Source organism: Giraffa tippelskirchi, chromosome 1 (assembly GCF_054371585.1).
Source record: "Giraffa tippelskirchi isolate mGirTip1 chromosome 1, T2T-mGirTip1v1.2.pri, whole genome shotgun sequence".
Classification (NCBI taxonomy): Eukaryota; Metazoa; Chordata; class Mammalia; order Artiodactyla; family Giraffidae; genus Giraffa; species Giraffa tippelskirchi.
The window spans coordinates 178484252-178506468 of record NC_137275.1 but is presented as its reverse complement, the minus strand read 5'-3'; the positions used below and the strand labels follow the sequence as shown (position 1 = coordinate 178506468).

Genomic DNA, 22217 nt, shown 5'->3' with positions numbered 1-22217 from the left:
TTGTATTTATACCTTTAATTGATAAATTGCTGAGAGGTGTTAACTCAATTCATAGCCCTTTCAACTCCTGTCAGGCAAAGAGAACAGTCCCCTGTGAAAGCTGACAAAAGTTATTAAAGACGTTGTGAGCTTTAGTTATTTTTATACTCCATATTCCAGAATTTGGGGTTTTATTCTAGCAGTGTATTTGTAACTGATATAGTTTGTGACAAATCTGCATTAACAATCTGGTTACTGCTAATTAGCTAACTTTTTGTTCATGATCTAAAGGTTGTATACTGCTTAGAAATATAAGATACCAAGGTTTTAAAAAGAGATCAGGGGTTTTGTTTTATTTATGGCTATATAGCATTACTCTCACTGGTTCCCCAAGAATAAGAAAATAAGATTAATCAACAATACCTATGAAAACAGTTTTCATCTTTGTGTACTGAGGGTATCTACTACCCATACATAGTTACCCTTCAACAAACTCTCATTAAATGGATTAGATAGGATTCAGAAAAATAAAACTAATTCTTAGGTCAAAAAATGACTCAGAGGGACTGCCCTGGTGATCCAGTGGCTAAGACTCCATGCTTCCAATGCAGGTGGCTCAGGTTTGATTCCTTGATCAGGGGATTAGATCCCACATGCTGCAATGAGGACCCAGAGCAGCAAAATAATAATAAAAAATAAGTATTAAAAAAATGACTCAGAGCAAAAGTAAAATGCAAAGTGCTGAGGGAGGCTATCAACTGGGGCTTCAGCCACTGCTTCTCTTGGCAGCCCTTATGTTTAAAGAAAAATGGCCAAAAATAGCTTCTGACCAATGTAATCTCTCACAGGGACAAGATATGTAAATTAATGACACTTTAAGATTATAAATTCCAAACTACCTATATTTTAAAAACTTTCAGAATTACATAAATTTTTTATTTAAAGTCAATATTAGAAGGGACTATTTTTAAAAAATAATTAAAAACAAAAAAAAAGCCCTGAATAGGTTAAGATGAGTTAAAGGTCCATTCTAGTTCCCTGCCCAACCTCATGACTCACGAAGGACCTTGTAGGTATATTAAGAGAAAAAAGAGAAAGAGATACGATGCAACAGCAGCAATTACTGAGGTCCTACTATGTGAAAATATTATCTCATTAACACTCATAAATAACCACAGGCTTCCACATATGACACCAAACCAGCCTCATGATTTTAGGGAGAGTGTTGATTCAACTGGATAATGCTATCAACAGAACTTCCAGCAAATAGTCTCACCAAGTGTTTCATAATATCTTTGTGTATAAGAAGTCGACTCTAGAACTGGCTATCGGTTAGTCAGTTAGCAAACTGGAAATACAATAGTAGGATGTGGGCAGCCATTCACAAGGCAATGTTTCAGAGCGTGGGTTCATTAAGATTTTAACATAACACACGAGTAGGTCACAATTGCTGGAAAGAAAACTAATAAAGTTTAGGTGTCATTTCTTTAAAGTGACAAAGACTAGATCACAGTAAATAAAATCCCTTCAGGCTCTCTCTAATTTATTCATTTCTTCATTCAACAGAAATGGCCCCCATTATATAACAGGCACTAGGTTTCCCAGGTGGCACTAGTGGTAAAGAACCTGCCTGCCAATGCGGAGACATAAAAGACACAGATTTGATCCCTGGGTCGGGAAGATCCCCTGCAGTATTCTTGCCTGGAGAATCCCAGAGACAGAGGAGCCTGGAGGGCTACAGACCATGGGGTCGCAAAGAGTCAGACAGACTTTAGCAACTTGGCATGCATGCAGGCATCTAATAGGTACAACATACCAAGTATGGCTCCAGCTATGTACTATGCCATGTCACAGTACAGTAAGACAGAGTCGACTCTCATGACACTGTCTCATCCTGGTGAGACCTAGTACTAGAAAACTGGATTCAGTTCTAGGCACTATGTTTTAAACAGAGTGACAAAATAGAATGTGCCCAGATAAGACCAGCAACGAAAACACTGAGATGTCACCAAGGAAACAGCTTGAATAATTGGTGATGATTAAAATGAAGAGGAAATCAAGGTAAATGAGAGAGCTGTAATATGGATACAACTCTAGGTATCTGGAAGAGCATCAGTAATATAACAGGCAGAACAGGATCAGACACCAAAACTGGAGCTCCAGACGAGTAAGAAGGGCTCAGCATAGACTTGAATGGAGTCATTCTATGTGGGGGCAGAGGGGCAAGCAAGGTCTCAGCCTACATGTACGACCTTGGGCAAATCCCTTCACTCATCTGAGTCTCAGGTTCCTCAGTTGTAAAAAGGATAGGGGGATTAAATCAGCTATAACTTGCCTTTCACTTTTGATATTCTATGATGCTATGATTCAACTCTATAAATGTGGGAAAGAGAAAAACTTAATAACATTTGAGAAAAATTTGAAGTTGATAAATATGCTTTCATTCCAACTAATGCAAATAACATATGCTTAAAAAACAGCCTGGCTTCTCCTATAATTCCTGAGAGCAATGCTAGCCATTTCTGATCTGTTATATGTTTATTTAGCATAGTAAGAAAAAGGAATTTCAAGATATTTTGCTACTGTTTAATCTAAACAGCAAATACCTTTTGAGGGTGTACTGTAATGATTTGGTGTAGTGAGTATTTCTCTTTTATACTGGTTCTTATTAACTGGAGTCTTTGGCTCAGGAAATACAAAGCACTCTTCATTCTTTACAGCAGACTTAGGAGTATATACATTTTCTTTGTTCTTTAATTTATTGGCAGATGCCCTGCATAATACTGGAGTTAATGATGTAGATTCCAGGCCATTTGATTCTGTCCAATGCTTGGCAAACTGGAAAAAAAAAAGTTACTGGATAAAGCACATTGAAGAAGAAAAGTCAATTTCTTTACAACATGCCTTAATCATTTGCAAATTACCTTGCACCATTTTTGTTAAAATGAAACACTATCAAAAGGATATTATTGGCGATACCAGGAAATTTGAAAATGTATATTCAGTACTCTTTAGTTAGTATATGTAGATCACTTTAGGCTGTTCTATTGACAGGTAATTTTCAACATGTTTCAAGCTGTATTTAATCAAACACACCCAGATTCTAGGCAATTGAGGATGGCCACAAATAAATCCCTAAGAATTGCTTCCCACATCTAGACTGCCAGTTTGTTTCTAATATGTAACAAGAAATAAAAGTTTAGTCAATGACCAGCACAGAAAAACTATGTTACAATGTTCTAACAGAAATGTTGCATAGAAAATATGTCTTAATCCTTTTAAATTTATGGTTGAGCTTGCAAAACAGATAGGAAAATCCTCAGAGGTCAAACTAAAAACAGGAGCATGAATGCAGAAACGTAATCAAGGCTGAAACTGTCTGTTGCCCTAAGGGCCTCTACCCACTCTCCCATAATCTACAGCAGATGAGACCTATGCAAGGTGCTAAGTTAGAGCCAAAGCTTCCAGGTAAAGCCAGGAGGGGCCAAAACGAAAATGAAAGGGTAATAAATTTAAATCTGCCCTGTAAAGGAGTTGGCAAAAAAATCTGTCTGTCCTGATTATGGCTCTGGAGAAGAAAAGAGAGTTTCCTTTAACAATTGCTAAGTAACCTAACCACAGGGCAGTCTTCACACAGGTTTGGAGCTCAAATTCATATCCCAGAAATTTCAGCCTTAGAATTTGATTTAAAATAGTTCTAGTCCCAAATGGTTGTATTCCAGGAACATGACAGAAGGAAACACAATTCCTATCTGAAAGTAGTAGTGAAAGTCATTCAGTCGTGTCCGACTGTTGCGACCCCATGGACTGTAGCCCGCCAGGCTCCTCTGTCCATGGGATTCTCCAGGCAAGAATACTGGAGTGGGTTGCCATTTCCTTCTCCAGGGGATCTTCCTGACCCAGGAATCGAACCCAAGTCTCCTGCATTGCAGGCAGGTTCTTTACCAACTGAGCTATGAGGGAAGCCTCTATCTGAAAGAAAACCTTAAATCTAGCACAACCTAAGACCTCAACCCTTAATCCAAGCCTCAAAGCATTCCCAAAGAGTTCCAAGAAAAATGAGCCTATTAAAAAAAATCACACATGATACAAACACCATGAGCAATCAGGAGAAAAAGATGTAAAATATTAAAATTATCAAGTACAGAACATAAATATGTTCATATGTTCAAAATAATAAAAAATTAAAAACATGAAAAGAGAAATGTTAAAGCAATTTTGAAAAAGAATAAAAATCTCTAGAAATAATGCAATGATAAAAATGAAAAATTCAATGGACATGTCAAATAGCAGAACAGATAGAAATGAAAAAAGAACGTGAATGTGAAATAAATCTGAAATGACCTAGAACACAGCTTAGAAGGAAAGATATGGGATATACAAAAGAGAGTTTAAACTAAATGGAAGACAAAGCCCTATGGTCTAACATATATCTACTATATGTTCCAGAGATGGATAATAGAGACAATGAAAATGCAGTAGTTACTCAAGGTATTTTCTAAAATTAATTAAAGATAGAAATCCTCAAATACAGGAAACACAATGAATCGCAAACAAAAAGAAATCCATATATATATATACCAGGTTGTACAACTCTAGAAGAAGAGAAGCGAAAAGCAAAGGAGAAAAGGAAAGATATTCCCATCTCAATGCAGAGTTCCAAAGAATAGCAAGGAGAGATAAGAAAGCCTTCCTCAGAGATCAATGCAAAGAAATAGAGGAAAACAACAGAATGGGAAAGACTAGAGATCTCTTCAAGAAAATTAGAGATACCACGGGAACATCTCATGCAAAGATGGGCTCGATAAAGGACAGAAATGGTATGGACCTAACAGAAGATATTAAGAAGAGGTGGCAAGAATACACAGAAGAACTGTACAAAAAAGATCTTCACGACCCAGATAATCACGATGGTGTGATCACTCACCTAGAGCCAGACATCCTGGAATGTGAAGTCAAGTGGGCCTTAGAAAGCATCACTACAAACAAAACTAGTGGAGGTGATGGAATTCCAGTTGAGCTATTTCAAATACTGAAAGATGATGCTGTGAAAGTGCTGCACTTGATATGCCAGCAAACTTGGAAAACTCAGCTGTGGCCACAGGACTGGAAAAGGTCAGATTTCATTCCAATCCCAAAGAAAGGCAATGCCAAAGAATGCTCAAACTACCGCACAATTGCACTCATCTCACACGCTAGTAAAGTAATGCTCAAAATTCTCCAAGCCAGGCTTCAGCAATACATGAACTGTGAACTTCCAGATGTTCAAGCTGGTTTTAGAAAAGGCAGAGGAACCAGAGATCAAATTGCCAACATCCGCTGGATCATCGAAAAAGCAAGAGTTCCAGAAAAACATCTATTTTTTTTTCTCTGCTTTATTGACTATGACAAAGCCTTTGACTGTGTGGATCACAATAAACTGTGGAAAATTCTGAAAGAGATGGGAATACCAGACCATCTGATCTGTCTCTTGAGAAATCTGTATGCAGGTCAGGAAGCAACAGTTAGAACTGGACATGGAACAACAGACTGGTTCCAAATAGGAAAAGGAGTACGTCAAGGCTGTATATTGTCACCCTGCTTATTTAACTTATATGCAGAGCACATCATGAGAAACGCTGGCCTAGAAGAAACACAAGCTGGACTCAAGATTGCTGGGAAAAATATCAATAACCTGAGATATGCAGATGACACCACCCTTATGGCAGAAAGCGAAGAAGAACTAAAGAGCCTCTCGATGAAAATGAAAGAGGAGAGTGAAAAAGTTGGCTTAAAGCTCAACATTCAGGAAAGTAAGATTATGGCATCTGGTCCCATCATTGCATGGGAAATAGATGGGGAAACAGTGTCAGACTTTATTTTTTGGGGCTCCAAAATCACTGCTGATGGTGATTGCAGCCATGAAATTAAAAGATGCTTACTCCTTGGAAGGAAGGTTATGACCAACCTAGATAGCATATTTAAAAGCAGAGACATTACTCTGCTAACAAAGGTCCGTCTAGTCAAGGCTATGGTTTTTCCAGTAGTCATGTATGGATGTGAGAGTTGGATGGTGAAGAAAGCTGAGAGCCGAAGAATTGATGCTTTTGAACTGTGGTGTTGGAGAAGACTCTTGAGAGTCCCTTGGACTGCAAGAAGATCTAACCAGTCCATCCTAAAGATCAGTCCTGGGTGTTCATTGGAAGGACTGATGTTGAAGCTGAAACTCCAATACTTTGGCCACCTCATGTGAAGAGTTGACTCATTGGAAAAGACCTTAATGCTGGGAAGAATTGGGGGCAGGAGGAGAAGGGGACGACAGAGGATGAGATATCTGGATGGCATCATCAACTCGACGGACATGGGTTTGGGTAGACTTTGGGAGTTGGTGATGGACAGGGAGGCCTGGCGTGCTGCGATTCATGGGGTCACAGAGAGTCGGACACGACTGAGCAACTGAACTGAACAACTCTAGAAGACACTACTCACCCAGACAATAGACCTAACAATGAGACTGCAGAACACCAAAAGCAAAGACAAAGTCCTAAAAAGAGCCAGGGAGAAAAGACTAACTAGAAAGCAACCTGACTGACACTGATTCAGTTCAGTTGCTCAGTCATGTCCAACTCTTTGTGACCCCATGGACTGCAGCATGCCAGGCCTCCCTGTCCATCACCAACTCCCGGAGTTTACTCAAACTCATGTCCATTGAGTCAGTGATGCCATCCAACCACCTCATCCTCGGTCATCCCCTTCTCCTCCTGCCTTCAATCTTTCCCAGCATCAGGGTCTTTTCAAATGAGTCAGCTCTTTGCATCAGGTGGCCAAAGTACTGGAGTTTCAGCTTCAACATCAGTCCTTCCAATGAACACCGAGGACTGATCTCCTTTAGGATGGACTGATTGGATCTCCTGCAGTCCAAGGGACTTTCAAGAGTCTTTTCCAACACCACAGTTCAAAAGCATCAGTTTTTTGGCACTCAGCTTTCTTTATAGTCCAACTCTCACATCCATACATGACTACTGGGAAAACCATAGCTTTGACTAGGCAGACCTTTGGCAAAGTAATGTCTCTGCTTTTTCATATGCTGTCTAGGTAGGTCATAGCTTTTCTTCCAAGGAGTAAGTGTCTTTTAATTTCATGGCTGCAGTCACCATCAGCAGTGATTCTGGAGTCCCCAAAAATAAAGTCTGTCACTGTTTCCATTGTTTCCCCACCTATTTGCCATGAAGTGATGGGACCAGATGCCATGATCTCAGTTTTCTGAATGTTGAGTTGTAAGCCAACTTTTCCACTCTTCTCTTCCACTTTCATCAAGAGGCTCTTTAGTTTTTCTTTACTTTCTGCCATAAGGGTGGTGTCGTCTGCATATCTGAGGTTACTGGTATTTCTCCTGGCAACCTTGATTCCAGCTTGTGCTTCATCCAGTCCAGCATTTCTCATGATGTACTCTGCACATAAGTTAAATAAGCAGGGTGACAACAGATGGCCTTGACGTACTCCTTTCCCTATTTGGAACCAGTCTGTTGTTCCATGTCCAGTTCTAACTGTTGCTTCCTGACCTGCATACAGATTTCTCAGGAGGCAGGTCAGGTGGTTGGTATTCCCATCTCTTGAAGAATTTTCCAGTTTGTTGTGATCCACACAGTCAAAGGCTTTGGTATAGTCAATAAAGCAGAAGTAGATGTTTTTCTGGAACTCTCTTGCTTTTTTGATGTTCCAGCGGATGTTGGCAATTTGATGTCTGGTTCCTCTGCCTTTTCTAAATCCAGCTTGAACATCTGGAAGTTCATGGTTCACGTGTTGAAACCTGGCTTGGAGAATTTTGAGCATTACTTTGCTAGTGAGATGAGTGAAATTGTGTGGTCGTTTGAGTATTCTTTGGCATTGCTCTTCTTTGCGATTGGAATGAAAACTGATCTTTTCCAGTTCTGTGGCCACTACTGTTTTCCAAATTTGCTGGCAAATTTGCTGACACTGATCACTCAATGGTAACCGCAGAAGCCACAAGACAGTAGAGGATAAGGAAATAGCAACCCACTCCAATATTCTTGCCTTGGAAATCCCATGGACAGAGGAGCCTGGTGGGCTACAGTTCATGGGGTTGGACATGACTTAGCAATTAAACAATTCTCTATTAAATAAAAAATAAACAGATTTCTAGGAGAACAGAGGGAAAAAAAAAGAGAGTGGAATAATATGTTCAAAATGAAGAGTGTAAAATAACTGATAAACTAGAAATCAATATACAGAGAAACTACATTCCAAAAATGAAAGTGAAAAAAAGACAATTTTAGCTAATTTAGAAAGAGTGTTTGCCATCGATTGTGACTTCTACTAAAGGAAATCTTAAAGGATACACTTCAGGAAGAAAAAAAATAATTTTAGAATGAAGGATTTGAGAGATAAGAAGGGTAAGTAAATGAAGGAAAATGTGAGTCAATCAAAACAAATATCAATAGCATTACATTCTAAAAATGTAATTTATGAAGTTAAAAATGCAAAGAGCCAAAAAAAATTGTACCACAGTTATGCAAAATTAACTACTGGAGGAGAATGAGTGAAAGGTCCATGAGACCATAGTATCCATTTGATTTTATGCCAAAACATTTTAAAACTTAAATGAAATGGACACTAGAAAAACAAAATTCACGAAACTGACAAGAAGAAATTGAAATACTGTGTAGTCCTATAAACACAAAAGAAATTGAATCTGTAGCTGATTAGCTTCTCACAGAAAAATTCCAGGCCCAGCTAGTTACATAAGCTCCATCATACATTCAAGGAAAATATAATTAATAGCTCTTAAATACCATTCTAGAGAATAAAAAAGAGAGACTATGTTCCAAATCATTTTAAAAGACAAATTATAATCTTAATATCTATGAGATACAATTAATATAAGGTGGGATGGGATGCAAGAACAGGGGAAGAAAGCCTTTTACTCTTTATTCAACATAGTCCCATAATGTTTGAATTTTTTTACAAGATGAATATACCCATGTATTACTTACACATAACTAAAATTTTCAAAAAAAAAAAGTCATTTAAGAATTGGTTAATCTCACTTAAGAACACAGAAGCAAAAATTCTAAATGAAAATTATTAGTAAACTAAACCCAGCAATATGTAAAAAAGACAGCAATACCTCATGACAAACTGGGCTTATCTAAAGAATGCAAAATTTTTTTTAAATCTAATCTATTAATATAACATATACTACATTAACAAATGGAAAGAACAAAGCCAGATGTTTATCTCAATAGATTGAATTCTATCTAATCTTTTTCTCTGCAACTGAGATTCATAATTTTTAAGCAAACCAGGATAGATGAGAAAATTTTCTTAGTCTGAAAAATATGGGGTTGGAGGCAACAGAGAAGAGAAAGGGAAAAGGAGGATAATAGGAAAAGGGAAAGAAGAACAGAGAAAGGGCGAGGGAAGGGGAATGAAAAAAAAAACAAGCACCATATTTAATGATAAAATATAAGAAGCATCATTCTACAGTTGGGAAGAACATAAGAATGTCTGCTATATTGTTAGAACTACTGAGTGCAGTAATAAAATGACACTAAAGGCATGAGAATTGGAAAGGAAATAACGAAACTATCATTCACAGCTAATTTTTTATAATATGTGAAAGGATATATATTTAAGAGTTTATGAAAGCTGTTGAATTTAAGATCAATACACAAAAATCAATTTCATATCTATACACCAGTATTAGACAGTTAGAAAATGTGACTTTAAAAAGCCTAATATTCCCAATAGCAATAAAAAATAAAAGTACTCAGGAATAAATCTAGTAAAAGATATATAAGATCTTTTGGGAGAAATTTATAAAATTTTATTGAAAGCAATTAACTAAAACTTGATAAATAGCAAGGTATACTATGTCTACAGATGGGGGGTTTGAGAGTACAGACCTCAATTTTTTCCCAAATTGAATCTTAGAACCAATGTAATTTCAATTTTTAAGTGTATGTAAATTTATCAATTTATCAAAAATTTATCAAAATGACTCTAAAATGTACATGGAAATGCAAAGGAATAAGAAATAGCCAAGATATCCCTATAGAAGCCTAACATGGGAGGAAACTGGCCATTCAGATCAAAGAAATATTATAAAACTGAAGAAGGCAGATGGTGCAAATAAACCAATGAAACAAAATATTTCTCAAAAGCAGACATACATATAACAACTTGATATCTCACAAAAGTGCCACTGTAGATCAGTGCAGAAAGACTGGACTTTATAATGGTGCTGGCACAACTGGTTATAAGAGGAAGAATTGATTCCCTACCTCACACCATACAAGAGAATTAATTCTCCATAGATTAAAGACTTAAATGTGAAAAAAAAAGCTTTAAAACTTGAGAAGCAATATGTGTGAATGCATTTATAACTTTTGGAGAATGATTTCTTTTAAAAGATACAAAAGTTACAAACCATAAAGAGAAATACTGACAACTCATTAAAATTAATGACTCCTGCCATCAAAATAAAAAGACAAGTGACAAACTCAAATGATATACCTATACACCTGCAATACACAACCAACAAAGGGTTAGAATTAAACTTAGAATTTCCTCAATACCACAAGAGAAAAGAAACATTCCAATAGAAAAATGGGCAAAAGACACAAAAAACCATTTCATAAAATAGGAAAAAAGATTGGCTGATCAACATATGAAAAGATACAAACGTAATCAAAAAAGTACAAATTAAAACCACACTGAGATATCACTTCACATTCATCAGATTAGAAAATATTAAATACAAAAAATATCAAGTATTGATAAGTTTGTGGAACAGGGACATTTAAATTCTAGCTCATTTTGTAAAGAGGAGGGGAGGGGAGGAAAAGAAAAAAAGAGCAGTAAAGTGCTCCAAAATGAAAAGAATTCAACTTGGAAATAATCGGCTTCCCTTCATTTATATCCCAACAACCTCCTGCTAATATTTTCAATGGTTTAGGAATTCATGAAATTTGCAAACACAAATTAGATCTCATGTTATATCCTAGATATTTTTCTAATTGAGATAACATACTCTACTTGAAATAATAAAAATAACCAACCTGTGGTGTTTGTGGAGTAGCCACACCTCTTGATGAAATGTCTTCACACCATTCATAGTTTATTAATCCAGCCACATAATTTTCATCACTGGTGATCATATCTTCTAGACTCACATTCTTTGACTATTTAAAAACAGAAGAACTCAGAAAACAATGCCACCATGACTCAGTTTTAAAAGGGTACATTACAGGCACAGGGCAAGGCCCTGGAAGCAGAAACAAATGAGAGACAGTATATAGAAGGAGCTCACATCCAAAACAGAAAACAAGAAGTCAAAAGTCTTTAATTCAAATTATTAGATAGGAAAATCTCTGACTCTCAAACAAGATGCCTTGGAATATTCTTATGTTATATGGCTAAGTAGCTTATCATTATCAGACTACAACACCAGACAAATGACTCCTTTGCAAATCCACAAATAAGAAGCTCTCTGACAAAGTAGAAAATGGAAGGAACTCTTGAAATAGAGGTTTCTTGGTTGGAAGAACATACTGAGTAGTTACCAATTCCTACTAGGAATAAATTAGCCTTATGAAACATCTCCTGGAGACAAGATATTTGGGATCCTCTGCTAATAATACCACCAGAGTCACTTATTTTCCTTCATTCTTCCTCCTCAATAAACTGTCTGTGCTCAGTTGCTCAGGCGTGTCTGACTCTCTGCAACCTCATGGACTGTAGCCTGCCCAGTTCCTCTGTCCATGGCATTCCCCAGGCAAGGACAGTAGAGTGGGGATTGAACCTGCATCTCCTGCAGTAGTAGGCAGATTCTTTACCACTGAGCCACCTGGGAAGCTAAATAAACTAGGAATACACTAGATATACTCTAAATTCTAAGACTATGCAGTATAGTTGGATTTTTTATTTTTCTTTCCTTCAACATCTATTTAGCCTGGTCAGGCAACTGTACTTGAATTTCTTACATCCCCAAAATCCCTTCTTTTCTAATTTTCTAATTCAAGGACAAATCTTCTCATATCTAAACTATTCAAGTAGACAATATAATCCCCACCACTAGTCTTTCCACCCTCTCAACCAGGGATGACTCAGATTCTTTGTTCTGAGTTCTCCAGGGTTGTCAATTACCATCAACTAGAACTAGTTACAAATAGGAAAAGGAGTACGTCAAGGCTGTATATTGTCACCCTGCTTATTTAACTTATATGCAGAGTACATCATGAGAAACGCTGGGCTGGAAGAAACACAAGCTGGAATCAAGATTGCCGGGAGAAATATCAGTAACCTCAGATATGCGGATGACATCACCCTTATGGCAGAAAGTGAAGAAGAACTAAAGAGCCTCTTGATGAAGGTGAAAGAGGAGAGTGAAAAAGTTGGCTTAAAGCTTAACGTTCAGAAAACTAAGATCATGGCATCTGGTCCAATCATTTCATGGGAAATAGATGGGGAAACAGTGTCAGACTTTATTTTTTTGGGCTCCAGAAACACTGCTGATGGTGACTGCAGCCATGAAATTAAAAGACGCTTACTCCTTGGAAGGAAGGTTATGGCCAACCTAGATAGCATATTGAAAAGCAGAGACATTACTTTGCCAACAAAAGTCCGTCTAGTCAAGGCTATGGTTTTTCCAGTGGTCATGTATGGATGTGAGAGTTGGACGGTGAAGAAAGCTGAGCGCCGAAGAATTGATGCTTTTGAACTGTGGTGTTGGAGAAGACTCTTGAGAGTCCCTTGGACTGCAAGGAGATCCAATCAATCCATCCTAAAAGAGATCAATCCTGGGTGTTCATTGGAAGGTCTGATGTTGAAGCTGAAACTCCAATACTTTGGCCACCTCATGCGAAGGGTTGACTCATTGGAAAAGACCCTAATGCTGGGTAGGATTGGGGGTGGGAGGAGAAGGGGACGACAGAGGATGAGATGGTTGGATGGCATCACCGACTCGATGGACATGGGTTTGGGTAGACTCCGGGAGTTGGTGATGGACAGAGAGGCCTGGCGTGCTGCAATTCATGGGGTCGCAGAGAGTTGGACACGACTGAGTGACTGAACTGAACTGAGAACTAGTTACATGGAGTGCTAGACTGAGAAAAATACTAAAACTAAGTCTAGGCTCAGTGGGGAAAAGCACAGTGTTGTATGAGTGAGGGCTACAGTAGAGAGTAAAAGCACATACACATCCCTGACTGAATAATCCTATATACAAATGGATGAATTCTGAAAATCAGTCAAGTTGGTGATTTGTCATTGTCATGGCTTGCTCAAAAATCCAGTTTCCCATTACCTATAGCATAAAGTCTAATCCTCTGATCTGGCATTTCAAGGTTCTCTACAATCTGGCTTTCAGCTACCTTTCCAGATCACCCATTCTCTCTCTCTCTTACTTTTCCCCCTTGAACTCTATTTTAACCAAATAAATCTAATCATTGCCAAAAGAATACATCAAGCACAATTAGGAGAATGAGTTTTTGCTAATTCCATTTATCTTGCCCTAAATTCTGTGTTCCTTCTTTTCCACTTTCCTAAACTTAACAACGGAGAAGGCAATGGCACCCCACTCCAGTACTCTTGCCTGGAAAATCCCATGGACAGAGGAGCCTGGTAGGCTGCAGTCCATGGGGTCGCTAGGAGTCCGGACACAACTGAAAGACTTCCCTTTCACTTTTCACTTTCATGCATTGGCAAAGGAAATGGCAACCCACTCCAGTGTTCTTGCCTGGAGAATCCCAGGGACGGGGGAGCCTGGTGGGCTGTTGTCTATGGGGTCGCACAGAGTCAAACACGACTGAAGCGACTTAGCAGCAGCAGCAAACTTAACAATGGATCCAGTTTGAATTACCCATAGTGATCACTCCCATGCTCTGTAAAGCCCCTACCACACATCTCTAGTGCTTACCTGGCACCCACCATCTACTTTGATGTTGTGTTATTTATACATGTCTTGCCTCATCTTATCTGTTAGACAGCAAGCACTCTCCTTCATACAGACTGTTTTCTAAGAGCTAGCACAGGGCCTGAAAATGCTAATGATGTTGAAAATATGTGGTCTTTTTGTGATTCTCAGATCAGATTGTATTATCATTTCACTAAAAGTGTCATCCATTGATTAATAGTTCAGAATTACTTACTTTTTTATAAAGAACACTCTAGAGAAAAAAAGAGTGATTCTATCAAGTAGCGGAAAAGCAGAAAGAGACTATATAGCTTGCTTCAAGCCTTAGTGAGTTGCATAAAGATCAGGGAGAAAAAAAAAACAAAATTTGATTTCTACTTCATTTCTTGTCATTAAAAACTCTCTTTACTGACTATAAAAATTGACTCAATAATATAAATGCCCAAATAATTAAATTATTGGGTAAATGCTCATTAGATGGAAGATTAAATACCTTCCCAGATCATTTTTACTTGGATAGTCTATGACTCATATAAGCACATCAATTGAGACCAAGCTAATCCAGATATAAGAAAATTTAATGGCTCAGGAAAATGTCTAAGACCTTTTAACTAGCGTGTCATAAACTCAAAAACTTAGGGAGTTCCCTGGCAGTCCAGTGTGGTTAGGATTCTGCACTTTCATTGCTGAGGGCCTGGGTTCAATCCCTGGTCAGGGAGCTAGGATCCCGCATGCCACACAGTACAGCCAAAAAATAAAAAATAAATAAAATAAAATTAAGCTGAGGTTTATTCTAAGTATGGAGGTATCTAACATCTCTCTGAAATTACCGTGATCAGAAGCAAAGTTTATGTTTTTGCGTCCTCCTGAACCCAAAGGTACCGACTTGAGTATCAGACTTTAAAGAGTTCGCTCTGTGAGCAGCAGGATGAGGGATGGGATGATTCATGGAGTCAGTAAGTAAAAGATCTGCCTGGGCATGGGATATTCACCAACCCCGTATAACTCTCTGAGAACAGACTAGAAAAACAGCTCACCCTTTGCTGTCCACCTGAAACTATCACAACACTGTAAATCGGCTATGCTCCAATACAAAACTAAAAATTTTTTAAAAAGAAAAACAGCCCAGCAGTAAGATTATCTCACTTCAGAGATTTCTTCACACAACAGTCCCTTATACTAACACTTTCCATTTTTAATTTGGTCAAAAGACCAACTAGGGAGAGAAGGGAGACAAGTTAGGTCTCGCAGGGACAAAAGAACCACTACACGTGCAGTACATGATTGACAAGTGCCAAAAAAGAGAGATCTACATGAGTTGTTAAAGGAATTGCCGGGGCTGGGGGTATGGGTGGATTCAACAAAAGATTATGAAAGGGGTAGCATTTGAAGATTTTTAAAACACAGTTTTGAGATTTAAAGAAAAAAATATCTGGGAGGTAGGAGGGAAATTCAAGACGGAGGGGACATATGTACACTTATGGCTGATTCACGTTGTTGGACGGCAGAAAACAACACAACACTGTAAGGCAATTATCCTCCAATTTAAAAAAAATATCACTGCACTCACATAATCATCTGGGCTATACTGGATTCTAGGCTTCCCAGGTGGCACAGTGGTATAGAATTTGCCTGCCAATGCAGGAGATGCTAGAGATGCAGTTTCAATTCTGGGGAGAAGAAGATCCCCTGGAAGAGGAAATGACAACCCACTCCAGTATTCTTGCCCGGGAAATCCCAGGGACAGAAGAGCCTGGCGGGCTACAGTCCATATAGTTCCAAAGAGTCAAACACAACTGAGAGACTGAGCAAACATACTGGATTCCGCAAAGAAGGCACACTCCCTCTCTCTGAGAATAACAAAAGTACAGTTTTCTAGCGCTAAAATCTAAAGACAGCAAGATATTTGTAAATTATCTTACAATAAAGGACTCAACATTAAAAAAAAAAAAAAAATCATTTAAACTGCAACCTGAACTAATGGAAGGAAGATTATACTACAAAGCTCCACATCCATTCGGCAAAGTATTTGGAAGGCAGAATTTTAAGCCATGGGAAATACAGAGAATCACATAGAAAACAGAGACTTAGGAATGACACAGTGCTTCCAAATAGGTAAGGCTTCTCCACCATTCTACACATTCATGACGAAGGAAAATGAGACAAAGACTACAAAATAGAAAAAAATAAACTGGTTACAAGTCATACAAGAAATTTGAGTTGCATGAGCTATATCTACTATTCAAAACATCCTAAACCCCTAACATAAATGAGTATCAAAATATTCACTGAAACACTTCATTTACATAAAGCATATATAATTTGTCCTATAATTTACATAAGATACAAACAAGCATACTAAAAAAGACTGGAAAGACAGTAAAATATAAACTATTTTATCTATAGATGGTAGTAGCTTTATAGATAAATTATATTCTCCTTTATCTGTGGCTTAAAATTATTCTACAACAATCAGGAGTTACTTTCATGGGAAAAAAGGAGGAAGGGAGAAATTTTTCTTTTAATGCCATGCAGACATTCAAAATTTTAGCATTCAAGCTCAGAATTTCTCATTTCCCTTAACAAAAATATTTAAATCATAAAATGCCTTGCCTCCGGGTCCTTGACATCAGCAAATTAACCTTCCTGGCATGTATCCACTCATGAACAGAGTGAGCACATGGCAAGAGTGGGTGGCACTCACACAAAAGGTTCTAACATTCACCTTTATGTTTGTGACTGGCGTTGAGTCGGCCTGTCCATAGGAAGAAAGAAGCCTTAAACGAACCGGTTTTCCCCGAGCCTTCTTGGCTAGGAGCAGAAGGTAAGTAGCTGTGAGGTGATCATACTGCCACTGGAGAAAAGAAAATCAAGTTGTTTAGAAGACTAAACTTGCTTTTGACATCATCTTTATTTTAAATTAACAGTTTTCCCCAATGTCATGACATTCAGAGTTTAGAAATTTTTTTTAAGCTTTACAAAGCATACAATGAAAAACAGCAATCCCCTACACCATACCCCACACACAATTTCCACTCCCTAAAAGGCATAACTTTTTAATACTTTCAGTTATTTTCTCTGTATTTCTAAATCAATTGATTATACAGCTTTAAATTTTGGTTTAGTGTCAGATAGTGTCTCTAGCTTTCTTACTATGGAAAAAAGAAATTAGCTCTATTTCAAATCCTTCCTTTTCTCCCAACACATCTCCTTCCTATATCCTCCTACTAGAATTTTATCACAATTTTTAGTTAAATCACATTAATGTTATTATAATCATGTAAATAGTCCTTACAACTAAGTAAAGGTAATGTCCAAAACATTTAATTGGTACCCTGACATCAATCAGAACAGAGGCCAAAAGGTGGGTAGAGTCCTGGGGAATCCCTGCCATGCCAATTATTAAACTTTTTAATTATTGGCTGAATGGGAGGTAAATTTTTTGAGATTTTGCATGTCTGATAAATGACTGTATGCTGTTCACACACTTGATTCTAGTTTGGCTGAGTATGGAATTCTAGGTTGACAATAATTTTTACAGCTTTGAAGGCACTGTCCCATGGTCTTCTCACTTTTAGTACAGTTATCAAAAAATCAAGTCTTTCTGATTCTCAAACCTTTGTGTATGACCTTTTGCTTCCTGTCTCTAGAAAATCTGGATCTTCCTTTTCACCCCTAGTTTTCTGGAAGTTTACTAAAATAGGCTTTTGTGCAGATTTATTTTCTTCCATTTTGCCAAGCCCTAGTTACTTATACTTTCACTTCCGGAATATTTTTTCTCATACTGTTTCTTTGATGGTTTCCTTCCCCTCTGTTTTTTATTTTCCTGCAGCTTCTATTATGTGTATGTTGGACCTTTCTTACCTTCTCTTCTCTTTGTGCATATATTTGTCTTTAGGTTCTACCTTTGAAAGATTTCACATTAACTTCATTTTCAAATATGTCTACTGAGCTTTTTATTTCTCTGGTCATATTTTAAATCTTCAAGAGCTATCTCTTAAAATGTTCTTTTTAAGTCATCTTATTCCTATTTCGAAAAAGAAATAGCTTCTCTTATCTCAAAGAATAGTAATTATTGTTTCTTAGCCATTTTCTTCCACTCCCTGCATTATCTGATTTTTTCTGAGTATCTATACTTTTGCTTCACTCTCTCCCCGACCCCATTGTTTTGATCTTTGACTTTCATGTTAGAGGCTATCCTCAAAGGTCTGGTGATCTCTGGCTGATTGTCTCTATTTAGAAGCAAAGAGCATACTACACAGCTAAAAGACACTATGTGTAGTTTGAGGCAGTTCATTACCTTTGGGGCTTCTCTCTAACACAGCAGTCCTCAACCTTTTTTACACCAGGGACTGGTCTTGTGGAAGGCAATTTTTCTACAGATGGGGGTGAGGGGAGGATGGTTTCTGGATGATTCAAGCACATTACATTTATTGTGCACTTTATTTCTATTATTATTACATTGTGATACATAATGAAATAATTATACAACTCACCATAATGCAGAATCAGATTATCAGGTCTTAGATTCTAATAGGTATGCAACCTAAATTCCTCACATATGCAGTTTACAGTAGAGTTCACACTCCCATGAGAATCTAATGCTGCTGCTGATCTGACAGGAGGAGCTCAAGCAGTAATGCAAGCGATGGGGAGCAGCTGTAAATACAGATGAAGCCTCACTTGCTCACTCTCCAGCCCGCTGCTCACCTCCTGCTGTGTGGGTTGGTTGCTAACAGGCTATGGACCATACCAGTTTGTGGCCCAGGGGTTGGGAAGCCCTGCTTTAAGGTTAACAGGCAGGAAGTTGAACGAACAACCACTGGTATAATAGGTCTTTTCTCCTGGCTTTCCCCTAGAGATGAGTCTCCCAGTATTTTCCCCAATCCCACTGCAGTTAGGATAAAATCCTGATCCCAGCATTCTCAGATTTGAATAGGGAAGGGAGTTAGAGATGGTGGTTCACTGTTCAGTAAGGGGATTGTGTGTGTCAATGCATCCATTTCAGAATGGCTCATCACCCCCACCTGAGCTGCATCTGGTACAAGAGCATGTCTTGTTTAGTGTCTCTCCAGTCTTCTGTTGGAGTGGGGGAAAGGTTATCATGCAGCACAAGGTAAAGAAAGGGACCTAGCAGTCTAATTGCTCCTAATAGAGACTTCCAACCAATCTTCCTAGTTGCCAACCTGCTCACTTCCCTGACTCCAGAGGTTCCTAGGACCTCTGGTTCCTGAGTCTTTCTGGAGGTCCAGGGCTCTAACAATTTGCCTACTGCCTTTTCCCACTCCATGCACTTTGCTTTCAGTTTTCTCCAAAATGCTAGGTCAGCTGCCACTTAGCTATTTTATAACTTCTAAAATTTTATTGACATTTCTTTTATCTCCTCTTTCATTCTTTTCATTGTGAAATATTTGCCTTTTTATTCCTTTATTATTATTTTAGTGAGGTTTTAGGAGGTGTTGAATATAAACATGTCTGTTCAATCCTCACGAAAAACTAAGTTTCTAAATAATGTACTCAAGACTATGAGACTCTCTGCCTTGTAAAAGTGTTAAAATTTAAAACTAAATAGTATTTTATGCTATGTATCTCTCACAAAGGGGTCATGTCTCACTTGTCATCTCTCACATGACCCAAAGAGGTCTACTATCACCTCTGATTTTATTAATAAGTTTTATCTGTTAACACTTTAGATAGCCACAATTGTAGTATATACTTTGAAATTTACATAATGGACATATCAATCTAGTGGAAGAAGTGTAACACTGTGATAAATTATCATGGAATGTTGTCTTTTATTCAGATAGGTTGGGGAGAAGGAAGGATGGGAAAGGTTTCATGGAGAAGGTACTTGGAAACTGGGTGAAAACTAACTCTCTATTCTCTAAAAGTTATGTTAAAGATTTTATTTATTTAACTGTTTATTCATTTATTTTTTTAGCCATGCAGCATAGCTTATAGGATCTTAGTTCCCCGACCAGGTACTGACTTCTACACCCCAGGAATGAGGCACCAGGTCATAATCACTGGACCGCCAGATAATTCCCATGTTAAAGGTTTTTTTTGCACCTTCCACATCTATGGTCTCATGTGTGATAAATGCCTTTTTGAAAGGGATGCCATAAACTGATCAGAGACAATGTCTCAGAAATAAGTTGCCACTTGCTTGTCAACAATGGCATAACCCAGGCATTGTAAACAATACTGGGAAAATGCTGAGTTTTAGGTGGAGTTTTCTAAACATACCTCAGAGCTTAATAATCATCTGGGAAACTCTCTATTTCCCTAGGCAAAAAAGCAACCTTTTAATAACTTTTTTGCCATAGCTATTGCATACTACTTATGATAATATGCACAGGGGAGTTCTGTGTTTAATAACAGATAAATCAATGCATTAGTTAGGCTTTCCAGGTGATGTCAATCCTCAAGTCTAACACAACCAATGTCTCTCTTATCTTTTAAGCAGCTCCCTCTTTAGAAAGTCAAATGTCTGAGAGTAAAGCAAAAGGTTTACCTGTTATAAAGAAGGTTCTACTTCCAGGAAATGAAAAACATTTTAAAATCCCCAGTTACTGTTCACGCAAACCAAAATGTTAAAGGACTGCCTGGGCGCCTGGGCTGAGGACAGGCAGCTACTGGATCACAGGGTTTGATAAACTGAGGAGCTCCTTTCCCTGACCTTGCTCCTGGGGTGTAGCGGTGTCGTCCTGAATTAATTCTCACAACCACACAGGATTATAAGAGACAGTGCAGGGAGAGCTCACGAAAGAGCAACTGCCCAAGAAAATCCTGAGTGCGTATTTACTGAATCTCCTTCTTGGACAAGGAAGTCATGTAGGAAGGCTTTGAAGATAAGGAAGTTTGTTCTACGTGCAGAACAACGCCTGCTGAGGCTGACGTGTCAGCCAAGACATCTGTCTTAAGGGCATGAGAAAGAGCATGTAAGGAAAGGGTAAGACAGAATAGTCTCCAGAACACAGGGTCTTGAGAAAGGAACAACATTTATATTCCCACAACGGGGCCCTCAATCTTTAAACCTCCGTCACCAGAATACATCAGAGTTTACACCACAGGGGTGAGGGGAAAGGATCTGTCTTGGTCTGGAGGTCCTTGTGTGCACATGGGACCTTCAGTCAAGTTCCCCAACCAGATGACTGGCTGCTCCACAATCCAGAGCCATTCACAGCTGGACGACGAGGGGGAAAGTGAGGAAAGCAATGAAGTGGAAGCTCTAGCACTGGAGGAAATCTCAAGAAGGTTAAAACAAGATGGCTCAAAATCATGACACATGAGAGATTCTCACTTCCAATACAAAAAGCAGTTTAAGAATGCTCAGGTATATAATATAAAAGTGGTAGTTCCAAAAGTTGAATGTTTGTGAATAATATTGTTTTTCTCTGTTTACACAAAGATCAGCAGCTCCATATCCAGCATGGATCACATTAAACTGATCTCTGTCCTGTCTAGCCAGCCTGAAAAGTAACAGCAGAGTGCCCAAAACACCAGAAAAAAAAATATTAATAAACCATGGCTGATCTCAAATCTGGTTTTCCCAAGGCTCTTTAAACTGGAAAGTACCTAGAACCAATGTGAATTCTCTGAGACTTCCCAGACCAGGATTTCTCAACTTCAACACTATTGATAACTGACCTGGATAATTTGTGGCCAGGGCCTATTTTGTGTACTATAGGATATTTAGCAGCATCCCTGGGCTCTACCCACCAGGTGATATTAGCATATACACACACCCTAGTTGTGACAACCAAAAATGTCCCTGGAGGGGCAAAATCACTCCCAGTTGAGAACCACTGATTCAGACCAGTGTTTCACAATGAATCACTTGGGTTCTACTAAGATGCAGATTCTGATTCAGTAGGTCTGAGGTGCACAAAGTGATGCTGATGCTGCTGGTCATACATCACACTTTGAAGAGCAAGAATCTAGAGTAGTACCTCCCAACCTCTGTCTACATACTACAATCATTTGGGAAGCTTTTAAAAATTCTGATGCTTAGGCCACACCCCAGATCAATGAAATAATAATCTCTGGGGTTGGGATTTAGGCATCAGGATTAAAGTTCCTAGGTTATTCCAATGTTCAGCCAAGGTTTTGAAGAGGTTGTCTACTCATCCCTAGGACTGGAAAATAAATACAAACAGGCATTTAAGAATGAAGGGAAAGTACACAAGAAGAAAACTATTACTTTCCTCACACATTCTTGACGCTTGTCATGCCCAGCTTTCAAGATAACTGAGATGTTTAGAGAGATATAATACCAGAAAACCATCTCTATCATGCTTCATTATATTGTTTTATAATTCCT

At 38.2% G+C, this 22217-nt stretch overlaps 1 protein-coding gene across 5 annotated transcripts in view; it reads right to left on the bottom strand.

Moving 5' to 3' along the window:
- The window catches only part of MELK (maternal embryonic leucine zipper kinase), a 75172-nt gene that overhangs the window by 8261 nt on the left and 44694 nt on the right, over positions 1-22217 (bottom strand). For 4 of the 5 annotated variants that reach the window (XM_081508865.1, XM_081508858.1, XM_081508849.1 and 1 more), the window contains 3 exons: positions 16620-16748; positions 11040-11162; positions 2586-2817 (listed from right to left, as the gene is read on the bottom strand). In XM_081508865.1, coding sequence (XP_081364991.1) covers positions 2586-2817; positions 11040-11162; positions 16620-16748 — 484 coding nt within the window. The remainder of the gene's footprint in view (positions 1-2585; positions 2818-11039; positions 11163-16619; positions 16749-22217) is intronic. The other variant, XM_081508881.1, reaches the window with a different exon arrangement.